Source organism: Sapajus apella, unplaced genomic scaffold (genome assembly GCF_009761245.1).
Source record: "Sapajus apella isolate SASKATOON/1434 unplaced genomic scaffold, GSC_monkey_1.0 scaffold12, whole genome shotgun sequence".
In the NCBI taxonomy this organism is placed as follows: Eukaryota; Metazoa; Chordata; class Mammalia; order Primates; family Cebidae; genus Sapajus; species Sapajus apella.
The window spans coordinates 30,390,809-30,418,765 of NW_022436952.1; the positions used below are offsets into that span (position 1 = coordinate 30,390,809).

General features: G+C 41.1%; 1 protein-coding gene across 5 annotated transcripts in view; it reads left to right on the forward strand.

Annotated features, from left to right (window-relative positions):
- The window catches only part of USP32 (ubiquitin specific peptidase 32), a 241,596-nt gene that overhangs the window by 188,910 nt on the left and 24,729 nt on the right, over positions 1-27,957 (forward strand). For 3 of the 5 annotated variants that reach the window (XM_032280742.1, XM_032280743.1, XM_032280744.1), the window contains 9 exons: positions 634-845; positions 5,003-5,187; positions 10,537-10,623; positions 12,785-12,905; positions 19,546-19,737; positions 20,661-20,949; positions 22,367-22,791; positions 23,723-23,815; positions 24,604-26,860. In XM_032280742.1, coding sequence (XP_032136633.1) covers positions 634-845; positions 5,003-5,187; positions 10,537-10,623; positions 12,785-12,905; positions 19,546-19,737; positions 20,661-20,949; positions 22,367-22,791; positions 23,723-23,815; positions 24,604-24,777 — 1,778 coding nt within the window. In that variant the 3' untranslated portion in view covers positions 24,778-26,860. Of the gene's footprint in view, positions 1-633; positions 846-5,002; positions 5,188-10,536; positions 10,624-12,784; positions 12,906-19,545; positions 19,738-20,660; positions 20,950-22,366; positions 22,792-23,722; positions 23,816-24,603; positions 26,861-26,921; positions 27,033-27,957 lie in introns of those variants that run through there. The other 2 variants (XR_004269707.1, XR_004269708.1) reach the window with 1 other exon arrangement.

Below are 27,957 nucleotides of genomic sequence, written 5' to 3' on the forward strand. Positions count from 1 at the left end.
CCCAGCCTGGAGTGTACTGGCATCATCTTGGCTCATTGCAGCCTCTGCCTCATGGGCTGAAGTAATCCTCCCATCTCAGCCTCCCAAGTAGCTGGGACTACAGACATGCACCACCATGCCCAGCTAATTTTTGTATCTTTTGTAGAGATGGGTTTTCACCATGTTGCCCAGGCTGGTCTCTTGCTCCTGGGCTCAAGGGATCTGCCTGCCTCAGCCTCCCAAAGTGCTAGGATTACAAATGTGAGCTGCCACATCCAGCCTAATTTAAATTTTAAATGCAATGTCTGGCTAGAGGTTACTGTATTGGACAGTGTCTTCAGAGGCAAAGAGAAGGAAAAGAAAACAAGTGGTAGAACTGTTTGTGTACTGCAACATGGTGCTGATACAGGTTTCTGCAAAAATTCTGCTTAATAGTTTGCAGCAGTTACTCTTTCCTTTTCATTTAGTCAAAAGTAGGAATTAAGGAAGTTAAATTGGAAATTAAAATCTTCCAATAAATCTAGAATTATTTGTACTATAATTTCTTCCTGCCCTGGGTTAAGAGACTACATTGTCACTGGTTCTCAGGATGCTTCAGAGCAAAGAAGAAAGTACCACAAGCTTATGATGCTGTACTTATCTTTGAATTTGTAGATTTCTCCTCTTCGCCATCTACAAATGGAATGTTCACCCTAACTACCAACGGGGACCTGCCCCGACCACTATTCATCCCCAATGGAATGCCAAACACTGTTGTGCCATGTGGAACTGAGAAGAACTTTACAAACGGGATGGTTAATGGTCATATGCCATCTCTTCCTGACAGCCCCTTTGCAGGATACATCATTGCAGTCCACCGAAAAATGGTTAGTTAAATGTTAGGCAACTTACTGCTGGTCTTGCTAGTGTCATTTGTGAAATAGCCATTTTCTGTCTTTGCGACATCATTGAATGCATTTTCTTCTCTTTTTTCTTTAATTTTTAAAAATTTAATAATTTTACAAGGCCAGGCGCAGTGGCTGACGCCTGTAATCCCAGCACTTTGGGAGGCCGAGGCGGGTGGATCACGAGGTCAAGAGATCGAGACCATCCTGGTCAACATGGTGAAACCCCGTCTCTACTAAAAATACAAAAAATCAGCTGGGCATGGTGGCGCATGCCTGTAATCCCAGCTACTCAGGAGGCTGAGGCAGGAGAATTGCCTGAACCCAGGAGGCGGAGGTTGCAGTGAGCCGAGATCGCGCCATTGCACTCCAGCCTGGGCAACAAGAGTGAAACTCCGTCTCAAAAAAAATAAACAAATAAAAATTTTAAAAATAATAATAATTTTACAAATTTTATTTTTTTTTACTATTTTTCCTGTCCTCAAAATCTATTCCTATGAATGCATTTTCAGTGTATTATATATGCTAATATAAGTGATCAGAGCCAGGATTTAGTATTATGCATGATGTATGAAATGACATTCCTCACCCGTATATTAAGAGGCAACAGAATAGTCAGTACATCTGAGGACTACTTACTTTAAAAATTTGTGTCTCCTGGCTGGATGCAATGGCTCACACCAGTAATCCCAGCACTTCAGGGGGCTGAGACAGGAGGATCACCTGAGCTCCCAAGTTTGAGGAGAGCCCGGGCAACATTGTGAGACCTTGTCTCTACCAAATAAATAAATTATATATATATATATATATATATATTATATAATTATATAAACATATGAGCCTATACATATATATATATATAAAAAATTATTGAAAATGTATATTTTTTTTTTTAAACTAAGTAGACATGATGGTGTGTGCCTATAGTCTCAATTACTCTGGAGGCTGAGGCAGGAGGATCACTGGAGCCTAAGAGGTCAAAGCTGCAGTGAGCCATGCTTGCAACACTGCATTCCAGTCTGGGCAAGACTGTCTCAAAAAAAAAACATGGCCAGGCTCAATGGATCACCTGAGGTCAGGAGTTTGAGACCAGCCTGGCCAACATGGTGAAACCCCGTCTCTACTAAACATATAAAAATTAGCTGGGTGTGGTGGCACGTACCTATAGTTCCAGCTACTTGAGAGGCTGAGGCAGGGGAATCACTTGAACCTGGGAGGCGGAGGTTGCAGTGAGCCGAGATTTCACCACTGCACTCCAGCCTGGGTGATAAGGCAAGACTCTGTCTCAAAAAAACAAAATCTCCTAAGCCAGACATGTTTAGGAGGATCCCTTGAGGACAGAATTTTGAAGCTATAATATGCTATGATGCTCACACCTGTGAATAACCACTACACTCCCAACCTGAGCATTAAGTGAGACCTTGTCTCTGAAAAAATTGAAAGAGAAACAAAAACACACATAAACCACCATATTTGTGTCTCCTATGTGTTTATGTACATCTTCACTGCCACATAAATGCAGATGGCTTTGGAAAAATTTTTTTGTTTGTTTGTTTTTTTCTTAGAGGACATAAGAATGTTCTTGGGCAAAACCAAAATTGTGCATAATTCCTCTCTAGATAGACTGATGTATAACTATTGCCTTAAAGGTTAACTCTTTGATAAAAAAGAAAAAGGAAGGTTTGAAAACTGTGGTCAGTGGATAGTTGTTAGTAGGTAGTTATCAGGTATAGTGGCAACTTGGTAGAGTAGAAAGAGCACTGAACTAGGAATTTAGCAAGCCGTGTTTTAGTTGTAATGCTGCCGCTAGATAGCTGATGGAGCTCTTTCGACTTTGGTGTCCTAATTTGATAAAGTAAAGCAGGGCTTCTAGATCATTTCTAAGATCCATCAGTTACCCCTGCCTCTATTCAAAAATTCACTCTATTTTTATTTTTTATTCCCATCTCATTTGTTATATTTATTGGATAAGATATCCTGTTCTCTACTCATGTAAAGAGCAGATGAACCGAGCTTTGTAAGAATGCAAAGTCAATATAATAAAAAAGTAAGTGAATTAATCGTGTAGCTGCAACGAGAAAATGAAATTGTAAAAAAGGCACTGTATCAGTTTCTTAGGACTGTTATAACAAATTACCATAAATTTGATGGCTTTAAACAACAGATATGTATTATTTCACAGTCTAGAGGCCAGAAGTCTGAAACCAAGGCTTCAGTAGGGTGGGGGCTGCCTTCAAAGGTTCCAGGAGATAATGCCTTCTTGTCTCTTCTAACCTCTGGTGGCTGCAGGCATTCTTTGACTTTTGTCCACATAACTGCAATCTCTGCCTCTTCACTTGGTCTTCTTCTCTCTGCCTTCCTCTGATAAGGACACTTAGCATTCAATTTAGGGCCCACTCACATAATCCAGGATGATCTCATCTTCACATCCTCAACTTAATTATGTCTGCAAACATCCTTTTACCAAAGCAGGTCACATTTACCAGTTCCAGGGGTTAGAACATGGATATACTGTTTTAGGGGCCATCATTCAACTCTCTACAGATATTGTTTATCATAGTAGCAAAAAAAAAAAATGCTGAGAAAAAATTAAGAACCTAGGAATAAACTTTAAAAATGACACATAAGACATCTAGATAGAAGATAAAATATTGATAGATATTAAAGAAGACTTAAAATATTAGAAGGAATAAGCCATGTTCATGGATTAAAAGACTCAAGATATCAGTCCTCTACAAACTAATCTACAGATGATTTAATGCACCATCCCAATAAAAATGCAAAGTCTAAGTGTGTTGGTGTGTGTGTGGTATGTGACTTAATAAGTTGATTCTCATATGTGGACATACAAAGCACAAAAAATAACCAAGATACTTTTGAAGAAGAATAAGGTATGAGGATATCATGAAGATTTATTTCACAGAGATATGATACTTAAAATGCTTAACCTCTAGTGACTTGATAAATTGTTGATTTAGATTTTCTAACTACTCAGTAAACACCAAACTTCTTAGGGAATTAAATGTTCAAAGGTTCAGCAACTATAGACACCAAACTTCTTAGGGAATTAAATGTTCAAAGGTTTAGCACCTTTGAGTAACCTTGAGCTCCCACCAACCATTCCATTATACTAAATGTTTATTAAGCAGCCGTTTTCAGGACAATTCTGTGCAGTAGCTCTATATTACGGAATATCATTAAAATCTCTTTAACATACTCAAAGCAGATTTTTAAATTTTTTACCTCACTTTTATCCTATCCTGTATTTATTTAAAAAAAAAAAAAAAAAAAGATTAAAGTCACTTAGCTGATTTTAGGAAGGTGGATAAGCTTGAAAATTGAATTACCAGGTTTCACGAGTCTCCAAAACTTTGGGAATTGCTGCTGTAACAACCACTATCAACAGCTTATCCCTGGAAAACTACAGTTGAGTCTTTTTTTTTTTTTTAACTGTCATCTTTTCATTTCTTTTTCTTTTTTGAGAAAGGATCTCACTCTATCATCCAGGCTAGAGTGCAGTGATGCAGTCACAGCTCACTGTACCCTCAACTTGCCAGATTCAAGCAATCCTCCCACCTCAGCATCCTGAATAGTTGGGACTACAGATGGATGCCACCATGCTTGGCTAATTTTATTGATTGATTGATTGAGATAGGATCTCCCTTCATTGCCCAGGCTGATCTCAAACTCCTCCTGCTGCCTCAGCCTCCCAAAGTGCTGGGATTACAGGCATGAGCCATCACACCTGGCTTACTAGCATATTTTCTGGTGAAAGAAGGAATCTTAATGTTTCAAAGCCTGAAATATGAAACTATTACCAGTTTTTATATATGATTCAGTATACGTGAGAAATGTTTATCAGAGAAAACTGATAAACATTTGAGAATATTAATTGCTGAAACCCAAGTTTGATAGAATAGGCAACAACTCTAAAATTGGCAATACTCCAGCCCTTTTAATGACTCTATTGTAACCATTCTCTTTGTGTCAATAAAGATGGTTTTATAAATATAGAAAAGAATGTGACTGACTAAATTGAAAATGGTGATAATGCCTGTTATTGACAGGGCTAGAAGAACAAAAGGGAGGAATCAGAGGCCTGTCTTCTCAACTCTCTCTTCTCTTGTTTGTACATGTAGATGAGGACAGAACTGTATTTCCTGTCGTCTCAGAAGAACCGCCCCAGCCTCTTTGGAATGCCATTGATTGTTCCATGTACTGTGCATACCCGGAAGAAAGACCTATATGATGCGGTTTGGATTCAAGTATCCCGGTTAGCCAGCCCACTCCCACCTCAGGAAGCTAGTAATCATGCCCAGGATTGGTGAGTTCAGGGATCCATCTAAACTTGTGGTTTCCAAACTCTAGAAAAATAATTTCTGTGTGATTGATAGGACCCATCCTATGTCAAGTTGATCACTCATGGAGAACCACTCAGAAAGCATACAATTCAACCATTTGGTTTGATATTTGGAGTAGGAGAGACTACACAGCTTCCTTTTTTCAAACATTCTCATGTCTAATAATTCTTCCATTCTCTAATCTCTTATCTGAATTCCTCCTGCTAATGCTTCAAGTAATATCCTTGCAAAAGTAGAGAGTATGAATTCACCAGAAAATTTGTATAATCTCAGTCCTCTGAAATTCAGAATGAGAGTGACTGTATATCTATGCATGAACTCTGAAAAGTCTCATGATTTGGGAGGCTTTTTCTTTTTTTGTTTTTTCCCATACCATGTTATTTTAACATGGAGTAATTTCTTAAATCTAGATAAAAATGATAAACATTTTCGGTTTTCTTTCCCTTTCTCCTATCACTATTCTATTTGATTAGTAAATGCATTTACTTTAAATAATTTTTGGGATTGTTATGTCTTATTTTCATCTCAAATTGTAGATCATTTTCTTTGTTTTTTGAGACGGAGTTTTGCTCTTGTTGCCCAGGCTGGAGTGCAATGGTGCCATCTTGATTCACTGCAACCTCTGCCTCCTGGGTTCAAGCGATTCTCCTGCCTCAGCTTCCCAAGTAGCTGGGATTATAGGTGCCTGCCACCATGCCTGGCTAATTTTTGTATTTTTAGTAGAGACAGGGTTTTACCATGTTGACCAGGCTGGTCTCAAACTCCTGATCTCAAGTGATCTGCCTGCTTCAACCTCCCAAAGTACTGAGATTACAGGCCTGAGCCACCACACCTGGCCAAAATAAGTTATTTAAATAAATAATTATTTAAACTTTTATTTTGCTGCTTGTTTTTTGGAGACAGAATCTTGCTTTGTTGCCAGGCTGGAGTGCAGTGGCACGGTCTCAGCTCACTGCAATCTCCGCCTCCTGGGTTCAAGCAATTCTTGTGCCTCAGCCTCCCAAATAGCTGGGATTACAGGCACGTGCCACCACACCCAGCTAATTTTTGTATTTTTCGTAGAGACGAGGTTTCACCATGTTGGCCAGGATGGTCTCAATCTCCTGACCTCGTGATCCTCCTATCTCAGCCTCCCAAAGTGCTAGGATTATAGGCGTGAGCCACTGCACCAGGTCTGAAGTATTTTTTTTTTTTTTTTTTTTTTTTGAGACGGAGTTTCACTCATGTTACGCAGGCTGGAGTGCAATGGCGCGATCTCGGCTCACCGCAACCTCCGCCTCCTGGGTTTAGGCAATTCTCCTGCCTCAGCCTCCTGAGTAGCTGGGATTACAGGCACGCACCACCATGCCCAGCTAATTTTTTGTATTTTTAGTAGAGACGGGGTTTCACCATGTTGACCAGGATGGTCTCGATCTCTTGACCTCGTGATCCACCCGCCTCGGCCTCCCAAAGTGCTGGGATTACAGGCTTGAGCCACCGCGCCCGGCCAGGTCTAAAGTATTTTAAGATTTAAATAAATATTAAAGGAAAACTTCAAATAATAAATAAGCAGTTTAGTTGATGAATGTTGTGTTTAGTATAGATGAAAGTTAGACAAGATTAATTCTGAGGTGAAATGATTGAATTAAAGGACTTCTAGACTAGGGCTTTTCCCAGGACTTGCTAATGAATTGCATGTGAAGTATAGGGAAAGAGGAATCCAGGCTGGCTTTTTACCCTGAACAATTGTTTGTGAATGGTGGTACCATTTAATGGAAAAAGGAAAACTGAAGAAGGAGAAGGTTTTGGTCAGAAATTACAGGAAGTTAAATTCAAGATGTCTATTATATATTCAAGTGAGAAATTCACTCGAATGTCCTTTGCTGGAGATACAAATATAGATGTCATCAACAAATAGTGGTATTTAAAGCCCTGAGACCAGATGATTAACATTTAAAGAGTGAGAGTTAAATAGAGAAGATTCTCATGATCTATACATGTACTCTGAATTTAGTTCATAATGCATTCCAACATTTAGAGGTTGAAAAGGGAAAAAGAAGCATCAAGAGAGATTGAGGCTGGGTGTGGTGGCTCATGCCTGTAATCCTAGCACTTTGGAGGCCGAGGTAGGGGGAGATCACTTGAAGCTGGAAATTCAAGACCAACCTGGCCAACATGGCAAAACCCCGTGTCTACTAAACATACAAAAATTACCCAGACATGGTGGCACGTGCCTGTAATTCCAGCTACTTGGGTGGCTGAGGCACGAGAATCACTTAAACCTTGGAGGTGGAGGTTACAGTGAGCTGAGATCGCATCACTGCACTCCAGCCTGGGCAACAGAGCAAGACAATGTCTCAAAAAAAAGAGAGAAAGAGATTGAGAAGGAGCAGCCAGTAATGTAAGAAAACCAGGAGTTAAGTGAAGGAATTATTTCAAGAAAGGAGTGATAGTTATTTCAGATGCTACAGAGGACTGGGAATTGCCTGCTGGATTTGCTAAAATGATCTTTGGTGATCTTTGTGAAAGCTTTAGAGTATGGATAAAGGAGTGGAGATTGGAGTGGGTTAAAGAGAGAATGGTCCTTCGGACATTAAAAAAGATAGCCAGGCATGGTAGCTCTGACTTGATTCTAGTAGGGCTTGATAAAATTGTGGACGAAATAAGAGTGGCCAGGAATGGATGATTATATAGTTGGGTAATTAATACATGGGAGTTCATTGTGTAGTTGTTGACTTTTTGAGTGTTTATGTCAGTAAATTTGAAATTTTAGATTAAATGGGCAAAATCCTGGAATTAAGGGTCTATGTATAAGAGTGATTATTTTTAGGGACAGTGGGTAAAGAGGCAGGTGATTTTAGGGCAGCAATTGGAGGTCTCTCTTGGGTCAAAGAATCATTAGAATAGGGATATTTGAATAAGTAAGTGATCCAGCAAGATAGGAGGCGGTGGTTACAAAGTAGGGTACTTGGAATTAAGATTTTGGCGGTAGAAAAGTTTGTATTCACAAGGTCTAGAATATGACAGTTGGAGAGGTTTTTTCATATGGGGTAGAGGAAGTTACTCTTGGAAGAGAGAAGATCAAGTTATTGTTGGATTAATTGCATTGATGTTGATGTCACCAAGAATAGTAACAGGAGAAGTGGTGGGAGAGAAAAACAGTGAACTGGGTGCTCACGCCTATAATCCCAGCACTTTGGGAGGCTGAGGTGGGTGAATCACAAGGTCAGTAGTTCAAGACCAGCCTGGCCAACATGGTGAAACCCCATCTCTACTGAAAATACAAAACAAAAAAATTTAGCTGTACATGGTGGCACATGCCTGTAATCCCAGCTACTTGAGTGGCTGAGGCAGGAGAATCGCTTGAACCCAGGAGGTGGGGGTTGCAGTGAGCTGAGATCGCGCCACTGCACTCCAGCCCAGGTGACAGTGTGAGACTCCATCCCAAAAAATAAAAAGGAGAAATGCACCTTCCAAGGAGGAATAGCAGGTGGCATAATTCAGTAGCACATTCTACAAGAAGCTGAAATGTTTTAGAAAAGGAAAGAAGACGAAATCCTGTATGGCATAAGAGTAAGGAAGAGATCTGTTTTACCTCTGGGTTCTGGAATGCATGAGAATACATTTTAGGGTGTGGTGGCTCATGCCTATAATCCCAGCACTTTAAAAGGCTGAGGCAGGAGGATCACTTGAGGCTAGGAGTTCAAGACCAGCCTGGAGAACATGGCAAAACGCTGTCTTCACAAAAATAAATGTAAAAATTAGCCAGGTATGGTGGTGCGTGCCTGTAATCCTAGCTACTTGGGAGGCTGAGGTGGGAGAATCACCTGAGCCCGGGAAGGTGGAGGCTGCTAGGAGCCATTATTGCGCCATTGCACTCCAGCCTGGGCAACAGAGTGATACCATCTCAAAAAAAACATAGAAAAAGTCTGCAGGGGAAGAAGGATTCTCAAGAAAGCCAGGCTTCATTCCGTTAGAACAAAAAGGTAAAAGAAATTTTCAGAAGAGAAGTGCTGTACAGCTTTCTATGCGCGTGCTCTTGATTGTTTTAGCCTTTTATCTTTCTTTTGATTTCTCACTTGTTGCTGGCCTGATTTGGACAGTACAGGCTATCAGTATTCATTCCCTGGATGAGTTTTGCAGAAAGATGGGAACTCCTGTGCCAGGTGTGATTCTAACTTTTGCCCTTACAGTGTCTCTTTTTTTTTTTTTTTTTTTGAGATGGAGTTTCGCTCTTGTTACCCAGGCTGGAGTGCAATGGCGCGATCTCGGCTCACCGCAACCTCCGCCTCCTGGGTTCAGGCAATTCTCCTGCCTCAGCCTCCTGAGTAGCTGGGATTACAGGCACGCACCACCATGCCCAGCTAATTTTTTGTATTTTTAGTAGAGACGGGGTTTCACCATGTTGACCAGGATGGTCTCGATCTCTTGACCTCGTGATCCACCCACCTCGGCCTCCCAAAGTGCTGGGATTACAGGCTTGAGCCACCGCGCCCGGCCGTCTCTTTTTTTTTTAACAGTGTCTCTTTATCATGGTTTCATTACCCTCAATAGCCCATGTAATAACCACTATCTGTTTCCAGATGAGCTGTCAAATATGCCACTCCTATATTAATTCCTTGAATTGCATCTTTCTCCCCTACCTCCAGTTTTATTGTCTATAATTGACAAGTCGGAATTATATATACATCTAAGATATACAACTTATGTTTTGATAATATGTATAAATTGTCGTATTGCTTCTTGTTAGGGCAAACATAAGTAAATTTTTAAAAAAGTTGGAAAACTCACAGGGCCATCTTGGCATAATCATTGGCAGTTAAAAGAAGTTACTCCAGAAATGGTATGTAGCTTATAACTCTGAGTAGTTAAGGCAGTACTTAGCATGAACCATGTCAGTGATTCTGATTAAAGAAGACTTCTAAATATACAGCTTTCTGCAATGTGTCAGTGTTCTTGTCATGGAAAGATCTAATTATTTTAGTTTAATGTGAATTAAACCCTCTGATAGAATTAGGGCTGAAGGATAATTGGTATTTGATTTCATGATTAGCTTATCTTGTTAAATTTTCGTGGGCCACATGGACTCCCTTAGAGACATCTGGCAGTCATATGTCTACCCTTCTGTAAGCCCAGATACAGCATGGGAAGCCAGAGTGTATTTGGTACCGGGCTGCAGCTAGTGGATTAGGGCCAGTAACACTGAGCTGTCAACATGAGCATACTGCTGTGGCAAATGCCCCTTCCTGGGATTACTTCAAGAGAAAATGAAAAGGAACTAGACCTCGAACTAGAAATGCTTCTTAAGCTCTTTATCTTTTCTTCTGTTTCAGTGATGACAGTATGGGCTATCAGTATCCATTTACTCTACGAGTCGTGCAGAAAGATGGGAACTCCTGTGCTTGGTGCCCATGGTATAGGTAAAGTGACCTGCAAAAGAATTATTTTAGTAGAATTTCAGCTTTAGATATTATACCATTTTTATAAGATTTCCAGTAAATAATGTGAATAATGAGAAACTTAAACTTAAGAATTGTGGCCAGGCGAGGTGGCTCATACCTATAATCCCAGCACTTCTGGGAGGCCGAGGTGGGTGGATCACCTGAGGTCAGGAGTTTGAGACTAGCCTGACTAACATGGTGAAACCCTGTCTCTATTAAAAACATAAAAGTTAGCTAGGCGTGGTGATACATGCCTGTAATCTCAGCTACTTGGGAAGCTGAAGCAGGAGAATCGCTTGAACCCAGGAGGCAAATGTTGCAGTGAGCTGAGGTCACGCCACTGCACTACAGCCTGGGTAGCAAGAACGAAACTCTATCTAAAAAAAAAAAAAAAAAAGTTCATTTTTACTTCCTTTGAGACTAATAGCTCAGTTTTACTTTTGAGACTTAGCTGGTTTTGTAAACTGTACAGTCCATACTAAATGCATAGCTTGTGATAAACATTTATTATTCTATAACTTCTCCTCTCCTCTCTCTTTTTTTGAGATGGAGACTTGCTCTGTTGCCCAGGCTCAGGTGCAGTGGCACCATCTTGGCTCACTGCAACCTCTGCCTCCCAGGTTCAAGCAATTCTCCTGCCTCAGCCTCCTGAGTAGCTGGGACTATGGGCACATGCCACTGACCCAGCTAATTTTTGTATTTTTAGAAGAAATGGGGTTTTGCCATGTTGGCCAGGCTGGTCTCGAACCCCTGACCTCAGGTTATCCACCTGCTTCAGTCTCCCAAAGTGCTGGGATTATAGGCATGAGCCACCGTGCCAAGCCTCTCCTTAAATATAAATAAGTTTGCCAGTTCTGAGCACAATAGAATATAATCTTTACTGGACCTTGCTGGAAGTCTGTTCTTGGTTTTTAAAGAGTTATGGAGATTGATTGGTCATTACTGCTATAGCAGGGAAATTGCTTAATAATGCTAAAGTCCACCTTTAGAGAACTGCAATAGATTTAGCAAACTGAGTCTAAAATAGGCAGTAGAACCATGACTTTATTATATCCTCCTCCCCTACCTCATCTCCCACCCCACCCCTGCAACTCTATAAACTTTTTTTTTTTTTTTTTGGAGACTCTCACTCTGTCACCCAGGCTGGAGTGCAGTGGTGTGATCTCCACTCACTGCAACCTCCGCCTCCCAGGTTCAAGCCTCCTGCCTCAGCCTCCCAAGTAGCTGGGATTACAGGTTCCTGCCACTATGCCCGGCTAATTTTTGTATTTTTAGTAGAGACAGGTTTCACCATGTTGGTCAGGCTGGTCTTGAACTCCTGACCTCTGGCGATCCACCTGCCTCAGCCCTCCAAAGTGCTGGGTTTATAGGCAAGGGCCACCATGCCCAGTCTCTATAAACTTTTTAATGCATTTATTTAATGTGCCATTTTGCAAATAAGGAGCTAGGTTTTATACCAGATAAATTGTCCTACCTCAGAGCATTAAATAACTGAATTTGGAATGCCTTGAGTGCTGTCGTATTTCACATAGCCAATTCCCATGTCATTTATTTACCATAAAGCTCACATCTTCCTGTGTATTAACAGATGGTTATCAAATACTTTGTAAAACTAAAGAATTGGAAAGTGAAAAGCATGATTCCCTGAAATGATAATAACTATTAATAAGTATCCCTACATTTATCAGAATCTGAAGTTAGAAACCCATGACAAATTGTGAGGCCCAGGAGGAAAATAGAAAAGTAGGAAGGGAGAATATTTTTTTTTTTTTTTTTTTTTTGAGACGGAGTTTCGCTCTTGTTACCCAGGCTGGAGTGCAATGGCGCGATCTCGGCTCACCGCAACCTCCGCCTCCTGGGTTCAGGCAATTCTCCTGCCTCAGCCTCCTGAGTAGCTGGGATTACAGGCACGCACCACTATGCCCAGCTAATTTTTTGTATTTTTAGTAGAGACGGGGTTTCACCATGTTGACCAGGATGGTCTCGATCTCTTGACCTTGTGATCCACCCGCCTCGGCCTCCCAAAGTGCTGGGATTACAGGCTTGAGCCACCGCACCCGGCTGAGAATATTTTTTATTAAAAAAATTTAGATTCCTTTATAATTATTTCTTCCTCTGTGGATCTTTTCTCCCTTTTTAGATTTTGCAGAGGCTGTAAAATTGATTGTGGGGAAGACAGAGCTTTCATTGGAAATGCCTATATTGCTGTGGATTGGGACCCCACAGCCCTTCACCTTCGCTATCAAACGTCCCAGGAAAGGGTAAGTATTTAGGGCCACCATAAAATGGTGGTTTTCGTATTGGAAATTTCCCCCAGTTTAACTGTTATGCTATTTCTGTTTCAATTTTAAAACAACCAGAAAAACATTCATTGGCATACTCTATCACCTAACACATTGACTGTTTGCTTGGGCTTTTTCATTTTCCAGCTTCTAGAGTTCATTGTATTGGGGCATTGTCTTTGCCATTTTGTGTTGCTGAAACAGAGTACCTGAGGCTGGTAACTTATAAAGAAAAAAGGTTTATTTTGTTTACTGTTCAGCAGCCTGGAAAGTTCAAGGACATGGCCCTGGCTTCTGGCAAAGGCTTCTGTGCTACATCATAACATGGCAGAGAAGATCAAAGGGGAACAGATACAGGCAAGAGGGAGGACCAAAGAGGAGGAAGATCCTTGCTTTCTAAGAGCTCACTCTTTTGGGAACTAAGTTCTCAGAAGGAGAACTCACTGCTGCAAGAATGGCACCAAGCCATTTATGAGGATTTCACCCCCATGACCCAAACCCCTCCCACTAGGCCTCGCCTTTTAACAATGCCGCATTGAAGATCACATTTCAACATCAGTTTTGGTGGGGACGAATAACCCATATCCAAACTATTGCAGGCATTAAATTTCAAAAATATTTATAAGTGAACCTTGAAACAAAACTATATCTGGCCATGACATATCAATAAGCATCTCTCTGTTAAATATTATTGAAGTTGCAGCATTTGGTAACCACAATTACTTAGCTCAGATGCGTCCCAGGGCTATAGCTGCTACCTTTAATAGGCATAGTGATAAGAAAAGTTAGAGAATGGATTGAAATGTTTCAATTTTGGATACCTAAGAGCACATCTCAATGGCCACTCTTCATACTTCATTCACATCCTTCTATTGTCACTCTCTGGCCAGAGCAATTTTTAAATTTTTGAAAATATTATGGGGCTGTCTATGGACCCTGCCGGGTGCAGGGGTAGCAGTGGGCAAGAAAAAAAGAAAAAAAAAAATGTTGCTTCAGAAAGAATTTTAACTCCATACCTAAAAATGTTTGCCTCCGGCAGTTTTTAATCAACCAAATATTATTTGAAGCCTAAAGACATTAAAAATCCAATAGAGAGGTAAAAGCAATGGAGTAAAAGGAGTTTATTAAGTCACATGAGGAATTGTAGTGGTTTTTGCATTTTTATGGCTCTTGATTCTTGATAGTTGGAAATTTCCTGCACGATTTCTTTCTTTCTTTTCTTTTCTTTTCTTTTCTTTCCTTCCTTCCTTCCTTTTTCTTTCTTTCTTTCTTTTTTTCTTTCTTTTCTTTCTTTCTTTTTCTTTCCTTCCTTCCTTCCTTCCTTTCCTTTCTTTCGTTCCTTCCTTTCTTTCTTTCTTTTTCTTCTTTCTTTTCTTTCCTTTCTTTCTTTCTTTTTCTTTCTTTCCTTCCTTTCTTTTCCTTTCCTTTCCATTCCTTTTCCTTTCCTTTCCCTTTCCCTTTCCCTTTCCCTTTCCTTTTCCTTTCCTTTCCTTTCCCTTCCTTTCTTTTCTTTCTTTTCTTTCTTTCTGACGGAGTCTTGCTCTGTCACCCAGGCTGGAGTGCAGTGGCACACTTTATAGTGGTTGCTTTTGTATTAAGATCTTGACTCACTGCAACCTCCACCTCCCAGGTTCAAGTGATTCTCCTGCCTCCTGACTAGCTGGGACTACAGACGTGTGCCACCATGCCTGGCTAACTTTTGTATTTTTAGTAGAGACAGGGTTTCACCATGTTAGCCAGGATGGTCTTGACCTCCTGACCTTGTGATCTGTTCACCTCGGCCTCCTAAAGTGCTGGGATTACAGGCGTGAGCCACCGCGCCCAGCCCACTGTTCCTTAAAGCATTGCCTTTGGATAAGTTAGTAATGGTAATTGACTTTTCTATCTTGTTATGCTATTGAAGACTGGGGAAACTACCAATTCTAGACCTAGTTTCCTATTTAGATCCCAAAATATACTCCCATACACCGAGGCTCCTGGGAGCCCTTTCTAGCCAGGAATGAGTATAAGTTGTGGATACTTGTCAAATGAAAGATCACTGGGCTAAAGCTAAAGAAACTGAAGAGAAACTGATGTTCTAGATCATGGTCACTAGGAAGGTAATTCAATAAACTCAGTCATACTTCCTTTGAGGAGGGAAAATGTTCACAGTTGATAGATTCATAAATCTTTGTCAGCACAAAATCTGATAGGACATTATTCTGACAAGACATTACTGTCAATGATGATAAATTATTTGGCTCTATAAATCTCTTCCCCTTTTTAACAAGTTCAATGTGCAATCTGAAAAGCTCTGGAGGACATCCTGCTTATAGGAAACAGGGCCTGCGTGACCTGTTCAATCTTACCCTACGTCCACTTTCAGTGATGCACTTAGGATACCATGGAAACAAAGGGCTATTGAGCTATCTTGCCTTGCTAGGGAGTGTGGGGCTGTATGACTAATTTGGACTTCCCTGCATGTAGGGTTTCTGCATGTGCTTAGACACGTAGACTAAGGAGATACCTTGGTTCAAAATTGAGATTATTGCCTATATGCTTTATATTTTTTTTATTCCAGTGATTTCCCTTTTAGGAATATATCTTAAGGAAGTAGAATACAGTTACTCCATAATTTGCAGGCAGATATCATCATAGCATTTTTTCGGATAGTAAACAGTTATAAACAACTTATATTTGTCTCACATTAGAGGAATGATTAAATAAAGCGTGGTGTATTCATTGGATAAAATATAATGCAGTTGTTGAAAATGATTACCAGGAGTTTTTGCTAACATTTATGGGAAGATGCTTATGATATTACGTGAAAATTTTTTTAAAAACAAGACATAAAATTGCATATACTGGAAATACTATCTTAAATATTGAAAAAAATACTATTTAGGAAAAAGGACAGAAGAAAATCTGCCAATATTTTGACAGTGGTTGCCTTTGTATTAAGAATATAAAAGGATTCTCTGCCTTTTTACATTTTTCTCTGCTTTCCAAAATTTCCTCATGAATATTGTACTGGTAATCAGAAAAAAATAAAGGGCAATCACTCTTATCCTTTACATTTCTCCCCTGTTTGGACCTCAGACTTCTCAGTAGAAAATTAAACTAGATGCCAGCCTGGGCAATATGACAACCTGTCTTTACAAAAAATGCACAAATTAGCCAGGTGTGTTGGTGTATACCTGTAGTCCCATCTACTTGGGAGGCTGAGGTTGAAGGATTGCTTGAGCCCAAGATGTCAAGGCTGCAGTGAGCTGTGATCTCTCCACTGCACTCCAGCCTGGGCAACAGAGCAAGACACAGAGCAAAACCCTGTCTCAAAAAAAGGAAAAAAAAAAAAAAGAAGGCCGGGCACGGTGGCTCAAGCCTGTAATCCCAGCACTGTGGGAGGCCGAGGCGGGTGGATCACGAGGTCAAGAGATCGAGACCATCCTGGTCAACATGGTGAAACCCCGTCTCTACTAAAAGTACAAAAAATTAGCTGGGCATGGCGGCGCGTGCCTGTAATCCCAGCTACTCAGGAGGCTGAGGCAGGAGAATTGCCTGAACCCGGGAAGCGGAGGTTGCGGTGAGCCGAGATCGTGCCATTGCACTCCAGCCTGGGTAACAAGAGCGAAACTCCGTCTCAAAAAAAAAAAAAAGAAAAGAAAAGAAAATTAAACTAGATAAATTCTTAGGACTCTCTCTTTTTTTAATAGTCTTATAAATATATGAAAGATATTTCATTTCCTGTGTTTTGTGTTGAAGATGAGCTTTAAAGCAACTTTGAAAAAAGAAGAGGGTGCCTGTAAGTCATTCATAGACTATTTAAACAATAGTAGAGGATCTGAACCTAGATCCCAAGAGGTAAAGGGAATCTTTATCACTTTGGGAAATTTTATTGATAAATATAAATTATTGTCAGTCTAGTCCACAAATATGTTTTGTATCAGCCTTTTTTCCTCCCTGTCTTCATCTAGCACTGTAACCTGTGTTCCACAGAAAATATGGCCAATAAAAATGAACATTCTTTACTAGCTTACTATAATTTGTAGTTGGCCATAAAGTATTCCTGGTAGAGATAATAGAGATAATATTTAACTGGCTATGAGAAAAGAAACACTGCTGTATTTGATACATCTCTTTTTCTGCTCATTCCAGCAACCATGATACAGCGTATTTGCTTTTGAAGCATGTCAGTTTTTTCCTTGAGTGACCAGTTCAAAAGATGATGACAGTTAATATCTTGTTACTACAGAATTTGTACTCAAAAAAGAAGTCTATAACCCAAGTCTAAGCCAGATTTCCTTTTCTAAAAATAGAATTTCCAAGTTCCCCTTTTTTTTTTTGAGACGGAGTTTCACTCTTGTTACCCAGGCTAGAGTGCAATGGCACGATCTCGGCTCACCGCAACCTCCGCCTCCTGGGTTCAGGCAATTCTCCTGCCTCAGGCTCCTGAGTCGCTGGGATCACAGGCACGCGCCACCATGCCCAGCTAATTTTTTGTATTTTTAGTAGAGACGGGGTTTCACCATGTTGACCAGGATGGTCTCGATCTCTTGACCTCGTGATCCACCCGCCTCGGCCTCCCAAAGTGCTGGGATTACAGGCTTGAGCCACCGCGCCCGGCCGTAAGTTCCCCTTTTTAAATGAGTTCTTTAGACTGGATAGTTATGCAGTACTAAAACCTTTAATTGCACGATCAAACCCAACCTTGCTAGTTTGGTTTATAGCAGCACTTGACAGCCTCCTGACTCAACCATCCTATCCTATAGGGAAAAAGTCTCAGCTGAAACTCATTCTAAGCTGAATGTCCTGCACTGTGCCAATTTGTATTCCAGGCAGCCTAATGTTCCCATCATGCCTTTCAGGAAGGGAAATTCATGGAGGAATTTGCCTCGGGAGAACCCATACACCTCTGGAAGGGAGGAGCAATAAATAGGGTGTATGATGGACATATGTGACCCTTGCCACAGAGAGGCAGTCAGTGTGGGGCCTTGTGGTCTGGGCTCAGCTTTGGGACACGAATATCTATTGTGCGAACTCTCATGGTAGCATTCATAACCCTGATGCCTCATCCACCTTCCCATATATTATAGAGACAAACAGAAGGATCCCAGCTGTTTGGTTCTTGATTGTTTGTCAGGTAGCAGCCAGGAATGGGAGAGGGGAAAATTATTTCTTTTCTTTGTACTCTACATCCTTCCTTCTCTCCTTCCTCTTCATTCCACACCACCCCAACATACATCCCTGAACCCCACCCCTTCTTTGCTCTCTCTCCTTTCTTGTGCTTAACTCCTTCTTGCTCTACAGCCTAACATGCTGATTAACAGGACCCCAAAGGTTTGGGTGGGTATTAGGGGCCTTCTCAGCAAAAGCAGCACACTCTTTTGAGCTTGCTCTTCCTTTTGTTGCCATCTCAGATAAAAAGGCCCCAAGAGGGAGGAGACAGATAATTATAGAGTATTTCGATAACTCTGTGTTACATGGTATCAGATGCAAATGAGTTGTACCCTGTAGGGTTTCATGATGTGCTGTGTTGTCATCTCATGGTGAGCTTTTCTATGCCCTTAATTCATCCAGATCTGCCTTCTGTGTTTCATGTTATTTCTCCTAGCTTCTGTAAAGTCTGCAGCATGCTAATAATGCTCTGACTTTCTGCTTAAAAATAAATGGCTTGCCGGGCGCGGTGGCTCAAGCCTGTAATCCCAGCACTTTGGGAGGCCGAGGCGGGTGGATCACGAGGTCAAGAGATCGAGATCATCCTGGTCAACATGGTGAAACCCTGTCTCTACTAAAAATACAAAAAATTAGCTGGGCATGGTGGTGCGTGCCTGTAATCCCAGCTACTCAGGAGGCTGAGGCAGGAGAATTGCCTGAACCCAGGAGGCGGAGGTTGCGGTGAGCCGAGATCGTGCCATTGCACTCTAGCCTGGGTAACAAGAGTGAAACTCCGTCTCAAAAAAATAAATAAATAAATAAAAATAAAAAATAAATGGCTTACTGTCAGCACCCATGGCTTGGGGGCCAGCTCACATGTAATCCCTTATAGGATTCCAAAATTGTTAAATAAATACAAATTTTTGTTTTTGTTTTTGTCATTTTGAAGCATTCAAAAATTTTTCAAGAAAAGCTATGGTCATATTAATAGAAATTTTATCCAGAATGTTACTGATGTGAGACTTGTGAATAGTCTGTAGGTGCTGTATTTGCTCAGACTCTAGGTTGGGTTGTGTTTTCTCTTCCTTTTTTTTGAGGCAGAGTCTCATTCTGTCATCTGGGCTAGAGTGCAGTGGCATAATCACAGCTCACTGCAACCTCTGCCTCCCAGGCTCAAGCAATCCTCCTGAGTAGCTGGAACTACAGACATGTGCCACAACGCCCAGCTAATTTTTTAATTTTTCTTTTATAGAGATAGGATCTATGTTGGCTAGGCTGGTTTCAAACTCCTGGACTCAAGCAATCCTCCCACTTTGGCCTCCTAAAGTGCTGGGATGAGCCACCATACCCAGGCAGTTGTATTTGCTTTTTCCTTATATAGAGTAAGATGAGGGTGAGTGGCCAAGAGGATGATGCATAGCTAACTGGATCACCACTTCAAATGCCTTCCCACACCCCCTTTTCCTCCTGTTCCCTCTACCTGCAGGTTGTAGATGAGCATGAGAGTGTGGAGCAGAGTCGGAGAGCACAAGCCGAGCCCATCAATCTGGACAGCTGTCTCCGTGCTTTCACCAATGAGGAAGAGCTAGGGGAAAATGAAATGTACTACTGTTCCAAGTGTAAGACCCACTGTTTGGCAACCAAGAAGCTGGATCTCTGGAGGCTTCCACCCATCCTGGTATGTTACAGTCCTGCCTCTGAAAGAACAGGAATCTAGCATGTAAGAAGGAAGACATAAACAGGAGGTTTTGTTTTGTTTTTTATGAGATGGAGTCTTGCTCTGTCCCTAGACTGGAGTGTGGTGACGTGATCCCAGCTCACTGCAACCTCCGACTCCCTGGTTCAAGCAATTCATCTGCCTCAGCCTCCCAAGTAGCTGGGATTACAGGCATGCGCTACCATGCCTGGCTAAGTTTTGTATTTTTAGTAGAGATGGGGTTTCACCACGTTGGCCAGGCTGGTCTCGAACTCCTGAACTCATGATCTGCCCTCCTCAGCCTGGGATTACAGGCGTGAGCCACCGCATCCGGCTGATTTTGTTATTTTTGAGAATAAGACCCTTCCTTCTGCAGTGTTTAAAACACTTTCTGTACACAGCTTTTATGTTGAGTACAGAGATGAGTCTTTCTACAAATGTTTGGTAATTCCTTTTCCTAAAGAGCTTGTAACCTAGAAGAAGAGAGCAATCATGTAGACCAGTAACTGCAATTCAGTGCCATGTGAGAATTGCCACAAGGGGTCCAACGCGGTGAATGTGAACTTCAGGAGAGGGTGAAACTCTGGGTCTGTGGAGAGAGGAAGCTTAGGCTAGCCCTTTGTGGACTCTAGAAGAGCAACTGAGCCCAGAACCAGCACCCACTGCGTATAGTCACGTGGCTGTGGCACCCAACTGAGTTGAGTATGTGTACACAAGCATACCAGTGCCCTGGGGCCTGTGAAGAGGCTTTTATGAAAACCATATTTTTGAAGTATTTAAAGAATGATGAAGGGTTTCTGTTACATATTCCCAAATATTCACATGTATTAGACCTGTTTTTTCCATGTAAACTTTGTATCTTCAGAACTCTTCAATGCAGATGTTTTCTAACTTTACTTCTCCAGATAATTCATCTTAAGCGATTTCAATTTGTAAATGGTCGATGGATAAAATCACAGAAAATTGTCAAATTTCCTCGGGAAAGTTTTGACCCGAGTGCTTTTTTGGTACCAAGAGATCCAGCGCTCTGCCAGCGTAAACCACTCACACCCCAGGGAGACGAGCTCTCCGAGACCAGGGTTCTGGCAAGAGAGGTGAAGAAAGTGGAAGCGCAGAGTTCGGCCGGGGAAGAGGATGTGCTCCTGAGCAAAAGCCCATCCTCACTTAGCGCCAACATTATCAGCAGCCCAAAAGGTGAGACCTGGGGCCTATGCAGGTGTCTTCTTGGGACCCTTGTAGGCTACATATGTTTCTCTGTCTTCTGTTCTGGAACATCAGGTTAGTTGGGTGGAAGGAACCTATCTGAAATCAGACCCACCTATATTTGAGCTATGTAACTTTTGGCAAAAAATTCAGCCTCCTTGAATCTATTTCTCATCTGTAAAATGTAGATAATACCAGGTTTACACAGAGTTGGGAGTTTGACACGTGGAGAGTAAAGCACTTCGCACAGTGCCTGATACCCAGTAAACAGGAATGGTAGCTGCTGTCTTGTCCCCTTATAGCAAAAGTTCTGAGGTTCCCCGTCTTTCAGGGGGTCTAGAGGATCAAAACTCTTTTATTTTATTTTATCTTATTTTATTTTTGAGACAAGGTCTTACTCTGTCACCCAGGCTGGAGTGCAGTGGTGCAACAGAGATCATAGCTCACTGTAGCCTCGACCTCCTGGGCTCAATTGATCCTTCCACCTCAACCTCCTGAGTAGCTGGGACTACAGGCACACACCACTGTACCTGGCTAATTTTTATATTTTTTGTAGAGATGGGGGGGGGGGCTTCACCATGTTTCCCAGACTGAACTTGAACTCCTGAGTTCAAGTGATCCTCCTGCTGCAGCCTCCTAAAGTGCTAGGATTATAGGCGTGAGCCACTGCGCCTGGCCCAAAACTGTTTTCATAACAATACTAAGACAATATGTGCCTTTTCACTTTTATTATCTCACAAATGTACAATGGTGTGAGAGACAACATGACATGGGATGATATTGTCACTTTGACAGTGAAGTCTGTACTAATGTGTTGTACTTTTTCATTCCTCAGTTTTAATTTCTAATATGGGAAATATTGATATATAAAATTTACATAAAAGTTCTAAGGGTCCTCAATTATTTTTAAAGGTATAAAAGGGGGTGGGGCAAGAGGCTATAACCAAAAAGTTTAAAGCCTTACAGGATTTTTGTAAGACATAGAGATAACAATGGACAGCAAGAAATTCCCAGTACCATGTCTAACAATAGTAAGTACTCAATAAATGGTGGTCATAGTTTTTGTCTAATTTTACAAAGGAGAAGAATATGTATTTGGAAAACTCTATAGCCTAATAGTTACACTTTTTTTCTACTGAATCTGACATAAATCATCTTTCTGCCATTTTCTGAGTCCCTATAATGTACTTTACATTTTCAGGATATTGTTGCTTATAGGGACTTGGCATTGAAGAAGACAAAAATGTAACTTACTGGCTACATAATAGGAACTAAAGAGTGCCAGTCACAACTCCCCTATCTTTACCTTTGTGTATACAGTTGTGAAGCTAACCTTAGAGTAGCATTTGGGGCCGGCTTACCTTGTGGCATTTGGATTTGTCAATCTTTTCTTCTCTCCTGTTCACAGGTTCTCCTTCTTCAACAAGAAAAAGTGGAACCAGCTGTCCCTCCAGCAAAAACAGCAGCCCTAATAGCAGCCCACGGACTCTGGGGAGGAGCAAAGGGAGGCTCCGGCTGCCCCAGATTGGCAGCAAAAATAAACTGTCAAGTAGTAAGGAGAACTTGGATGCCAGCAAAGAGAATGGGGCTGGGCAGATCTGTGAGCTGGCTGACGCCTTGAGCCGAGGGCATATGCTGGGGGGCAGCCAACCAGAGCTGGTCACTCCTCAGGACCATGAGGTAGCTTTGGCCAATGGATTCCTTTATGAGCATGAAGCATGTGGCAACGGCTACAGCAATGGTCAGCTTGGAAACCACAGTGAAGAAGACAGCACTGATGACCAAAGAGAAGACACTCGTATTAAACCTATTTATAATCTATATGCAATTTCGGTAAGTGATTTATTATATGGTTTTCAGAGAATGGTCTGTGTTTTGTTCACTTGTCTTCATGTATTCATCAGCAAGTATTTTTTCAGGTCCTGCTTATTTCTAGGCATTAGTGATAGACAAAGTTATAGAAATCTTGGCCTGCCCAGGTGTGATGGCTTACACCTGTAATCCCAGCATTTTGGAAGGTTGAGGCAAGAAGATCGCTTGAGCCCAGAAGTTTGAGGCCAGTCTGGGCCCCATCTATACAAATAATTTAAAAATGGAGCGAGGTGGCCAGGCGCAGTGGCTCATGCCTGTAATCCCAGCACTTTGGGAGGCCAAGGTGGGTGGATCACCTGAGGTCAGGAGTTCAAGACCAGCCTGGCCAACATGCTGAAACCCTGTCTGTACTAAAAATACAAAAATTAACTGGGCGTGGTGGCAGCTACTTGGGAGGCTGAGGCAGGAGAATCACTTGAACCCAGGAGCGGAGGTTGCAGTGAACCAAGATCGTGCCACTGCACTCCAGCCTGGGTGACAAGAGTAAAACTCTGTCTCAAAAAAAAAAAAAAAAAATGGAGTGAGGTATGTTGGCATGTGCCTGTGGTCCCAGCTACTTGGAAGGCTGAGGCAGAATGATCACCTGAGCCCCAGAGGTCAAGTCTTCAGAGAGTTGTGGTCATTCCACTGTACTCCAACCTAGGTGATAGAGCAAGTCCCTGTCTCAAAATAATAATAATAATTACAATTATAAAATGATTGTTTATCCACACAAGACTTGGAGCTTATGACTTTTGAGTTTTGCTTTTTGTTTACTTTGGTTTTACAAAAAATGTTTTTTTAACTACTGACCATTTACATGATCAATGTTCTTCTGCTCAGATCCTAGTGCTATGCCCTGGCCATAGTACAATTAACTACTAACATACTTTCAATCTCTCATCTCTTGCAGTGCCATTCAGGAATTCTGGGTGGGGGCCATTATGTCACTTATGCCAAAAACCCAAACTGCAAGTGGTACTGTTACAATGACAGCAGCTGTAAGGTAAACATTCTCAATCTTTGAATGAAAGTTGGAAACAGAATATTAACAGATCTGGGGAACGTTTGTTGAAATAATGGACTATCTCCTGAATAAGAAATAGATGTTTCTGTTAGAATCAATATATAGATGCTGTCATTATTAAAGGAACAAAAGTGATATGTAGAGTAGGGAATGAAAACATGAGTAGTGAGGAAAAAGAGTGAATTGGCCGGGCCCGGTGGCTCACGCCTGTAATCCCAGTACTTTGGGAGGCTGAGGAGCCAGATCACTTGAGGTCAGGAGTTTGAGACCAACCTGGCCAACATGGTGAAACCCCATCGCTACTAAAAATACAAAAATTATCAAGGCATGGTGGCACATGCTTGTAATACCAGCTACTCTGGAGGCTGAGGCAGAAGAATCGCTTGAACCTGGGAGGTGGAAATTGTAGTGAGCCAAAATTGTATCACTGCACTCTAGCCTGGGCAACACAGCAAGACTCCATCTCAAAAAAAAAAAAAAAAGGAGTTAATTAATGCAAAAATCTCCCATCTTCTGGACTGTTAGAATTTGATGGAGTTTTAAGTCATTCTTTTTTGACTTGTCTATGGTCAAAATATTTTCCCCAAAGCAAACTTTGGAAATAATTGGGCTCATTTTAAAGGGGCAGGTGTGAGATAGCCAAACTAGTGAGCTTATCAGAAGCAATCATGTTTAGTAATTAGAGAGGGTTGGTTTTCCCTTCCCTGGCAAGGATTTAGAGCCATATAGTGATGGCTTTTTGTTAAAGGTTTTTCTTGCCCTTTCAGGAACTTCACCCTGATGAAATTGACACCGACTCTGCCTACATTCTTTTCTATGAGCAGCAGGGGATAGACTATGCACAATTTCTGCCAAAGATTGATGGCAAAAAGATGGCAGACACAAGCAGTATGGATGAAGACTTTGAGTCTGATTATAAAAAGTACTGTGTGTTACAGTAAAGCTACCACTCTGGCTGCTAGACAGCTTGGTGGTGAGGGAGATGACTCCTTGTAGCTGACATTTGGCAGAAGCGTCACTGAAAGGCAAGCTAAATGTAGTTATTTTATCCTGTGACCCTGAAGCACAAAATAAAAATTCTAATTAAAATAGTTAACTTTAAGAGTAGTAATAATTTTATTTTGAAGTCTCATACAAGCTCTCCGACAGAGAACTTTCAGGCAGATCCCACCATTAGCCTGTAAACAAAGGGTTTGGCACCAGCCACCTGGGACCAAATAAGAATTCAACTGTGCTTGTCCAGATGTGAACAAATATGTAGTGAGTATAGAGTTTACCAGTAATCATAACAAATATTAAAGATTTCCTTGGAGTCAAAGTAAAAAACAAAAAATTATAATGTTGTCTAGGGACGACATGATATGCTACCTCCTTTTTCCTGAAGTTTTATTCCATTATATTGACAAGATGGAGAAAGCAAGATCATGAAGGTGTGCAAATGATTCTTATGGCATGGATGATGATTTTTTGATTTATTTTTTAAATTGTTTCCCTACTCTGTCTTTCTTGTTTTTTGTTTTTGTCATTGTGTTTGAGTTTGAGACACAACCAGTCATTGGTGGCAGGGGCATATAGTGGTTAGTCTGAAAGGGAGGCTTTCTTAAGAGCTATGTGCCTTCCACCCAGAGCCTTGTGGGAGACCCAGTAAAAAGGAAAAGCATCCTGGGAAATCCAGCTACCATGGCCCTCCCAATGGAGGCATCTTACATTTAGGATACTTCAAGTATCCTCAGAAATGTATTCTGCACCCCCGGCCCCACCCATGCTGAGGGAGGGGATGTTTGCCAATATTTGCATCATCTTCACATGCACATGTTGCAACAAGAGCTTCTGGGAAGGTAAGCAGCATTGGAGCTAGATCAAGTTTCACAATTAGTGGTTCTTTTCCGTGTTTGTTTTGCACTTTAAAAAGGAGAGAACACATGCAAATGAATCTGCTTGTGTGTATTTGATGGCTCTAAGGGCTATAAATTAAAACAAAACACATCCCAGACATTGGGATTTCATAGATTTATTTAAGGAAGTTGGTAGTTTTAGGAAGTCAACTTTAGTTTTGCTTTATTTGCATGTCCACTAATTTTTTTATTTTGATATTTGTCTTTTTAAAAAAATTTGCAGTAGTTATTAAAAGTTATGTTTCTTTGCTTACTTCATTTTTTTCTCCAATTATTCAAGACTGGAACAAACATAAATATTATTTATTTCAGGTAGCATTTTTTTTCTGTGTAGTTTTTTAATATATATTTGAAGGAAATGTTTCATCTTGTTTTTGGTCTTTGTTTATTCATTTAGACCCTGCAAGTTGATTCTCATTAATTGTCAGATTCCACTACCCTTTCTTCCTCAGAGGTAGTAATTACCAATGTAACTAAGCATTTGTATTCTGATATCTGAGGCCAGTAACTATTAATATCTAGTTCTTTTCAGAGCATTTGGAATGGTTACCTTAAATGACTACCTAAATTGAAATCCTTTTCAGAAAAAATATAATTACAAGTAGAAAGGAGTGGCCTAAATTGTATAATGTAATAAAGTCAGACAAAATGCATACTTTATAGTTTCAGATTTTCAGTATATAAAATGTGTCCATTCCTACCTGGACATGTCCCATTAAAAAGTGGAAGATTTTAAATAATTTCTTTACAGATGTTTTATTTAAGCAGGTAGCACAATCTACTAATGTTGTTTGATCTGTGTTTGTTATACTGGTTGTAATTAATTTTTTTAATTCACGAACTAGCAGAAAGTTTATTAAATTAACTATTAACTACATTCACCTTGTAAATTACTGTATAAAACTTGTTGACAATGCACTGACTTTAGAAAGATGTTAATGTACATAAATAGAGTGTAAATAAAATAGTGTTGATGTACTGAAATATGAACTGTATAAAAAGTATTGGTAATTGTATATGGGGTGTACCTGTTTATCTGTAACTATTATCCAAACAAATTAAATACTGTGGATGCCTCTATGTGCTGTTTTGCCTCATACAAGTAAACACAGAAAGTCAAATTCTTCAACCTCTCTCTCTGTGATCCTGTTTTAATTCTCCTACTTTAATAATTTCTTTCTGACTTATAGAGGGGATGCTTCATCTCTGAGGTTGGAAACTGTAGAGCAGGATTCCCCAACCCCGGGGCTACAGACCAGTACCGTCCTTGGCCTGGTAGGAACTGGACCACACAGCAGGAGGTAAGCAGTGGGCTGTATTTACAGCGGCTCTCCCTCGCTCGCATTACCGCCTGAGGTTAGATCAGCAGTGGCATGAGATTCTCACAGAACGGCAAACCCTATTAACTGCACATGCTTGCAATCTAAGTTGTACGGTCCTTATGAGAATCTAATGTCTGATGACTTGAGGTGGAGCAGTTTCATCCTGAAACCATTCCCCCTGTTCTTCCCTAGTCTGTGGAAAAATTGTCTTCCACGACATCAGTCCCTGGTAAAGTTGGCAACACTGGTGTAGAGAGTAGAACAAGATCCCTGCGTGACCAGGTGACTTTAAACATGGCTCACATCCCTTTTGTGGTGCGGTGGCCTGTGCCTGTAGTTATCCCAGCTATTCGGGTGGGAGGATCGCTTGAACCCAGAAGGTTGAGATTGCGGTGAGCCTCAATTGTGCCACTGACACAAACCAGCCTGGGTGTCAGAGAGACCTTGTCTCAGATAGATAGATAGATTGATTGGTTGATTGATTGATTAGATAGATTAGATAGCTACTTGGAAGGACCAGCCTATGGAGATGGGCAAGCATTTTGTTTCTAGCTTCTGCATGGCCCTGTGTGTTGAGAAAGGTCTTTGGCTGAGGGTGGCGATTCTGCATGGAGTCTCTCCACCACTTGGTGGCATTGCTTACGGTGTCTTCTTACTTCTAAACACCATTGAATTGGAGCAAGTAGATGATTTGCCATATTTTTCCCAGCTAGTCTGGAGGTTGAACATAGAATTTTACTGGGATACACCAGAATGTGTAATTTGGGGAGCACTTTTCTCTTGATAATGTATCAACAGCTTCCTTAGTATTGAAATCACAAAAAGTCAGAAATGCACACACCTCTATGATCACACATCCATACAGGACCGAGCAACATAAGGCCTTTTAAGTTTGCCAGATTTC